This window comes from Micrasema longulum, unplaced genomic scaffold (genome assembly GCF_059751315.1).
Source record: "Micrasema longulum isolate JH-2025_06_02 unplaced genomic scaffold, ASM5975131v1 h1tg000849l, whole genome shotgun sequence".
NCBI classification, from domain to species: Eukaryota; Metazoa; Arthropoda; class Insecta; order Trichoptera; family Brachycentridae; genus Micrasema; species Micrasema longulum.
The window spans coordinates 103118-111362 of NW_028278041.1; the positions used below are offsets into that span (position 1 = coordinate 103118).

General features: G+C 32.9%; 1 protein-coding gene across 5 annotated transcripts in view; it reads left to right on the top strand.

Moving 5' to 3' along the window:
* Nucleotides 1–8001, top strand: part of LOC148278633 (leucine zipper putative tumor suppressor 2 homolog) — an 86775-nt gene extending 78774 nt beyond the window's left edge. For 3 of the 5 annotated variants that reach the window (XM_088231099.1, XM_088231100.1, XM_088231102.1), the window contains 3 exons: nt 1783–1971; nt 3670–3949; nt 6804–8001. In XM_088231099.1, the coding sequence (XP_088087225.1) occupies nt 1783–1971; nt 3670–3949; nt 6804–7511 (1177 nt within the window). In that variant the 3' untranslated portion in view covers nt 7512–8001. The remainder of the gene's footprint in view (nt 1–1782; nt 1972–3669; nt 3950–6803) is intronic. The other 2 variants (XM_088231101.1, XM_088231103.1) reach the window with 1 other exon arrangement.
* Nucleotides 8002–8245: the final 244 nt, after the last annotated feature.

Sequence of the window (8245 nt, forward strand, 5' to 3'; positions counted from 1 at the left end):
ACAAAAACGGCATTTCTCAATTTGCAGAATAAACCCACGGCACTGGAAAAATCTTACGGTACCTACTTTAAAAATAATTAAAACTGGTCAAATACAATACAATTAGATTCTTGTTTGTAATATTTAAAAAAATTAATGTATTCATTGCTAATTATTTGTCAAAGTCAAAAACATTCCAATTGTTGCGTAGATTTGATTATTCACTCTTTTCACAAACGTGCTATTATCTCAGTTTCAGTTTTCTATGGCTGGCTGCTCTCTGCATAACTACGTTCAATAGATCTTCACAGGTCGCAGTGACATCAGGAGCTTGTATAGCACTGACCCCCCCCCCCCTCTAAGAATTATATATATAATATTGGTTGGTTGGAATAAATTGCCATTTGGCAATAAGCCCGCCAATGTACAAATAACATTATGTACAAAAAGTTAAATAAATAAGAATAAGAATAAGAACCAAGTTATGGCAGAGCAAAGGTTCAAATCTCGTACCTCTGATCCGCGAACCGAGGACGCTACCGCGGGACCACAACCCGGTTTCATACATTAGTATAGCTCCAAGAGTGTTCAACGTCTTGGATGAACATATTAAGTTCTCCAAAATGTCCAAAACAACGTCTATATTTAAGATGAAGATCCATAATTGGATTGTATCGAGGGGTAGAGACCACTGTATGAGTTTGCTTCGGGAATAAATATACAGGTGTTGATGTAGATGGGCAAGAAGACATATTAGCATATTAAAAAAAATATTTAGAACAAAGAATCTTTTTTATAAATAAAATATTTAAAAAAACAAATGGTTGCTTACTTCTACAGGGGAGAAGTGAGGGGAGCGCGGCGCAGTATCAGACTCCCCCACCCCTCTCCTCGTTTCTGCCCTGCAGAAGTAAGCAACCATTTGCTTTTTTTGAAATTTTATTTTTTGAAATTTTATTCGTTCTAAAAAATCATTTCAATGTGCCAATTTGTCTTCTTGCTCATGCTGATCATCGTGGTTTCGGATGTGACAGGGTTTAATGAACACCTTGTATAACATCGCTGCTGTCTTCATTATTATCCATATACGTATATGTCATCATCACATATATATAAATAAATTTATTTTATTTTATTTTATTTATTTGGATAACCAACAGCTATAATTATCTCATATTTATAACAAAACAAATAACAAATAAGCCAATTACAGGTTTTCACAAGTAGCATCACAGTAAGTTAAAAAAGATACATAAAATGAATAGTAATTAAATGTAAAAATAAAAGAAAATAAAAAATACTACGAGTTATTTCGAAAGCAAACGCCGTACGTCATTAAGATTATTTGCAAATAAATCTATGTTAAATGATTTATTTATTACATTAAAATTATTAAAAGTTCGCCATATATGTTATCATCACTGTCATACGTATTATTATATAACTTTTCTGCATTCCATTTTTCAACATGTAAACATTTTTATTGTTTATATTTTTCTATTATAATTTTTATTATTTTTATTTTTCTATTATTATTTGGTATATTGTTTTGATTATTTTGTATATTGTTTTGATTATTTTGTATATTGTTTTAATATGTTAATAAATATTTTTGATTGATATATCGAAGAGTCCCGACTTAACACGGAATTGTCTAACAAGTCGGGACATAAAAAACATATAATTGTGTCTATGATAAAATTGTGTATTTAAAAAATATTAAAAAAAGTAAAATATAAATTCCGGATATATTTTGATGACATGATGTACGAAGATTTGTAAAGATTTTTTTTTCGATTTCAGTGGCCACAAGTGGTCGTACCGCGCAATGGTGGGTGCGAGTAATGGCGGGGGTGGGGGGAGCCTGCAACAGCTAGCGCCCTCCCCTTGTGACTCCGGGGTTTCGGAACTAGAAGCCGCGCTCAGGGACCGGGACTCCGAGTTGGCTCACCTGCGCCAAACCATGGAACACAACGAGCAAGTCATATTCAGGTAAACGCCGCATCCTTAACACTGATGATATATATATTATTTTTTTTAAATAGCATGCTCAACAAAATAGCATAGCGTGTTATAGAAAAATAGCATTTCTAAATGCTGAATCATATTGTCGGATAAAATTTAACTATGGCATGCATTTTAGGCTGGTTTCGTGTTTTAAAATAAGTGACTGTCACTCTTGATTTGTTGTAGATAAATTATATTCCGTTTTTTTTTAAAATTCTGTTCTTTTTATTTTAGTTTTAATACAATGTGATCAAAAAAACTTTGACCTTTTATTGATCACACTGAATTATTGTCAAGATGCTAACTGCTTTTTATTTAACCTCAATAAATAAGGCAAGCGTCTTTTATCCATTAAACCATGGGTGCCGTAGTATTCGGTACCAGCAATATACAAAAAAAAACAATAATTTTCAAAAATACCAACAATATACAAAAATACCAAAAAAGTAAAAACAACCAATTATACAGGGTGTTCTTTAAACCCTATCACATCTGAAACCACGATGATCAGTATGAGCAAGAAGACATATTGGCACATTAAAATAATATTTTAAAAGGAATAAAATTAAAAAAAATAAAATATCAAAAAAAGCAAATGGTTGCTTACTTCTGGAGGGCAGTGACGAGGTGGGGGAGGGGGGATTCTGATACTGCGCCGCGCTCCCCTCACTTCTCCCCTGCAGAAGTAAGAAACCATTTGTTTTTTTATTATTTTTATTTTTAAAAGAATTCTTTGTCTTAAATATTTTTTTTAAATATGCTAATGTCTTCTTGTCCATACTTATCATTGTGGTTTCGGATGTGACAGGGTTTAAATAACACCCTGTATACAAAAAAATATCAATAATGTACAAAATATTAATAATATACAAAAATACCAGTAACATACAAAAAAATAATCTTTTTCATAATAATATTTTTTTAAAAAATTTTTTGTATGCATTTCGTGTAAAATTTGTTGATATTTTCCTAAAATAAGTAGATATTATGTACAAAAATACCAATAATATACAAAAAACAATAATATAATAATACACCTGTCAATATTTATAAACAAATACGTTTATTTCTATTTTTATATATCTTTGGCTTTTTAATTTTTATTTTCTATTAAATATGTTATGTAACTTGAATTTTAAAAACAAAACTATAATTTAATTGGTTGTTTAGAAGAAATTGCCATTTGGCAATAAGTCCGACAATATACAAATAACATTATGTACAAAAAGTTAAACAAATATACTAAAATACCAATAAAATACAAAAATACCAACAATATAATAATATATAACAATATAATAATATACAAACACACCAGCTACGTAAAAAAACACCATTGTTCAATGTGGAAAATTTATAGATTTTCTTAATAAATTAATGGTACAATTACTTTTTTAATATTTTGAATGCATTTCATGTAATATTTATTGATATTTTCCTAAAATATGGAGATACCATAATTTACAGAAATACCAATAGCACACAAAAATATCAATAATGTACAAAAAATACCAATAATATACAAAAATGTTTTTAATACACAAAAAAAATTGTATAAAAATACCAATAACATACACATACACATACATACCAAGTAATGTACTAAATACATTTAATTATTGACTTTATTTGTTGTTTGTACCAACCTGCATTACAAGCTTGTTTTCCTTTCCATTCAAACAGTGAACAAACTTCCAGAGTGTACCAAGAGAAGGAGCGCGTGTGGGAGAGGGAGCTCCGCCGCATGAAGGCCGCCCACGACAGCCGGCTGAGGGCGGGCGCCCAGCGCGCCCTCAAGCTGGAGCAGATGCTCATGATGCGGACGCACCAGCTGCAGCAGGACCGCGCGCGGCTCGGGAGGGAGGCCGACACCCTCGGGGCCAGGCTGGAGGAGACCGAGTGGAACCTGTGCCAGAAGGCCGGGGAAATAGCGCTGCTGAAGACCCAGCTCAAGGAAGCGCAAGTAGGTGTTATTTTGTGTCTACTACAATCTTAACTTACAACAACGCAGAAGGAAATATTAAAATCTAGGCATTAACAGGGCTTATGACCCGTCATCAACTGGTTTAAGTGGCCACTTTACACGTTGTGCAACTTGGTCACTCAAACTAGCCAACGACAGTCAATCTTCTTGGGTTATCCCTGATCACTAGACTAGCAAGTTTGGTCATGGTAAATTCAATGAAAAATTCTTTGTTTTTAATATTGATGATTCCGCTTCGTGATGCTGCGTATATCCTAATCAATCTTCTGAACACATCCTGTGGTTTTGTCCTTTCCCTCCCTCTATCTATGATTACCGAATGGAGCTTCTTGCTACTATCCGTGGCCTTGTTATTGATTCGATCTTGTCGGATATACAGATCTGGTGGTTTCCAAAAAGAATTTCAAGGCTTTTAAACAGTTTTCCACTGGACTAGAATCTTTGTGCACAGGCTGCCAAGTTTTAGAGAACCCCCTCGGATGGCTTGTTTCATTCGGCACGAGCTATTTTTCCTTGTGTGTGAGCACCGCCAAGGAGACTCGTGTCCTCAGATGCGGTGTGCGGTATGTGCAAGCAACTCAGTGCAAATATTTTTACCATTTTGCCTGTGTTGATGCCAAAATCGACAGATAAATTGAAGAAATATAGATAGTGAATGTTACACAGTGTGTGAAGTGGCCACTTAAACCAGCCAATGACAGGTTATAAGCCTTGTAAATGCCTAGACTTCTATATGTTTGTCTCTTTAATGTTCTATGATATGTAGGCTTTTGTCAGTTATTGTTAGGGAAGCTCCTACACTTACATTGTACAGCAACCATGGATCGGTGACACGCACAAGCGCAAAATTATTTCACTAGAGATTTAGAGCGTCACAATACATTAAATTGTGCGAGAACCAACTCATTACATAAATCCAGGGCAAAGGTTTAGTATCAAAGTATCAACTTCATCCCCACCATAAAGGCATTCAGAACAAAAGAACACGACCTATAAAAAGACCACATGTTTGGTAACAAAGTTTCGTTCAGTGTCCGCCTAGTCACAGATATAGTACTTGCTGTCTTGTATTATATTCACCATGTAATAAAAAACAAACCAAACATCAATATTGTTTTTTCTGTCATCTCCAACTGGGGTAGGAGCCCCCCTAACAAAGCCTACAAATACTTACTCATTTAAAAAAAATGTAAAGCATACTATACTGTACCTACTTCTAGGTAATGCCTAAAACCAGTATTTAAGGGTACTAGATTCAAATTTAAATAGCTCCAATTAATGTAGCATTTTGAAATATGTGTATTCATTCATAAGTAAATGACTTAAAAAAGAAAGAAAGAACAGTTTAAAAAACGGACATTGCTTGTTAAGCAGCAAAAATGTAGCCAAATCTAGTTTTGCATAGCATGAAAGGGGAGATTTTATAATAAATCAGCAAAATTCTAACTAAGAGAGAAGAAACATTTTCTCTAACTAAACGCTGTGATTGTGAGATTTCTAATTTCGCAAACTCAATTTTGAAGAATGCTAGGTTTGTAGTGATAAGTTAATTTAAATCCATTTTTTATGATATAGGGACAGTTTTGAAGCACGTGGTTATTTAGGCAGATACATTTTTACATAAACTTCATTTTGGCATCAGTAACTCAATTTTCCGTTTTGGTGGAAATTTCCAAGCTTGCTGCTTCAAGTACCCTCATTTATTGAAGAGAAAATTATTACATTGGTATGTCAGCACTTACAATTGTACAAAATCTGATAGCAGAATCGTGTGTCCAAAACGATGTTGTTAAATTTAGTTTTTTCTATAGATAACCTTATGGAGTGCGGCAATCATTAAAATATTTAAAAGATACCCATGTTATATTAAAAGTTCATAATAATGTGTGAAAATAAAAATGTATACTATAGTTATTGAGATTTCATTAAAAAACCAGGAATAATCCTTCATATGAAACAATCTATTTAAATTGTTAATAAAATTACAGCGATGACGAAAGCTATTTCTGTTTTATTATTATTATTATTATTATTTGTATATTCAAATGCAATGCATATCTTTTTAAACAACTTATTATTGTAACATGGAAATATTTTGTTTTGCTTTTAAATTGCAAATCAAATAATCTTAATATAAATGGTTACTATTTGTGAAAAAAAGGTTTTAAATACAAAGTTATTTTTGTACTTAACCATAATTTAGATATAGATTGTGTAGACATACATATCTCTTGATCTTTATTTTTTTTCAATTTAAAACTGTTTATTCTTTACTAAGGATCTGGTTGATTTTCTTGAGAGCCATTGTAGCGAAGGGGTGAGTTAAATCATCTGGTGTTCGCATGAGAATGTTCATCCACTCAGAGTAGTCTGTGTATGAATAAAAACCTTATAGCAAAAATAAACAAAGCCATCTCGTTTGCAAAGGAAGGTAATGTTGAAAAAAGTAGTTTAAATTGCATTAAAAAAATATTCAAATACCTTACAGCTTATCATAATAATAGAATAACAATGCATGTGATTTTCTTCCATTTTACATGAGCGGTTTAAATTTTTTTGCCACTTAATGTCACAACTTGATAAATACAAAAGTATATCCTTCGATACTTAGGTCAGTTACATGTATTTTTTTTTTCAAACCTGGATATAAAGCCTTTATTAAACCTTTTCAAGATCGAATATAAAATAAAAAATCAATGTTGCATTTTTCGCACATCCATCATTTTACGGTCACAACGATATGAATGAATCATTGAATCACTACTACTTTCCGACATTTTAGTTTAAAAAATTTACTTTTATGTATTAAAATTAATTTTTAATTTCTTTTCAGAGTGATCATACTACCAAAGGCCACGAGATTCTTCAGCTAAAAAGTGAACTTCGTACCGTTAGGGAAAATTATGAAAGAAGAGAAAAAGAATTTGCCAAATTAAGAACGGAGAGTGATGATAGAGAGCTTTTAGTTAAACAATTACAAGCCGAAGTACACAAACTAAATGTAAGAGTCAAAGAATCCGACATGGAACTCTCACAAACTAAAGATCAGAGTAATCGAGAAATCGAAAAACTCAAAACAGAACTTAAAGAGCTCAGGGAAGAGTTATCTGATATATCCTTGAGCAACTATGAAGGAATAGAAGCGGGACGGTCACTGAGGGGAATATACGATGTTTGCAAAACAGCCGAGTATCACTGGACATCCACAGACAGTAGTTTAGAGGATGCCGAAGTTCAGAGATTGAACGGAGAACTACCAGACCCGCCGTGTATGGACCACCGCCACAACAACGCCGAGATCGAAAGATTAAAGGTTGATATAGAAAATAAGAAAAGGGAATTCGACAGCGAGAGAAGAAAGTGGTCGGAAGAAAAAGAAAAAGTTCTAAGATATCAAAAGCAGTTACAATTAAACTACGTTCAAATGTACAGAAGATCGCGGGCACTAGAAGCCGAGCTAGAAAACTTGACAATAGAGCTAGAACTTGGAAACAAAAACAAGAAGAATGTTGAGAAATTAAACAAAACAATCGAGCTATAATGCCGTCAGAAGCAACGGCTGTTTTGCTGTCGTATTTCCCCTGTAGAGGCGCACATCTACACCGCGGGTTAACATGACCAGCGAAACTGTACAAATACCAACAGGGCGGTAACTTATCTCTCGGGAGTAACACATATTGTGTGATTCATATATTACTGTCTGTCACATAATGATCAAACTACTATTAAGAGAAAAATCATGAAGTTTTAAAGGTTTATTGTGATTGTGTTTATTGTTAGGAAATATTTATTTTGTAGACTAGTTTGTTTTCTTGCGACTCTTGTTCTATTTTTAATGGTGATGATGACTGCTAACGAAATCATACAGCCAAGGCAGTATTACGACTGTTGTAACGGAGTATAATATCATATGTATGTAATAAAACTGTCTAAGTAATACTTACACATATATTTTGAGATTTGATTTAGTGAGTGTTTTCATAAGCTTATTTTGTATTTTTCACAATAAATGCAATTATAAGACATACAAATAATGTAACCGGTGTATTCATTTTCATCTTTTTGGATTCTTAAATTTTTTTAAACTTATTGTAAGACATTATTATGTAATGTTAGTAAATATAAGTATATAACCACTTACTTCGAGACGTGCCCGTCTCTTTGTCAGGACACTCACTACACCAACATGCAAATACTAAAATGCACTTCCGCAAAAAATACATACATTACATGCAGAGTTAAAGGGATGCAAACACCACCATGTCGAAGAGACGG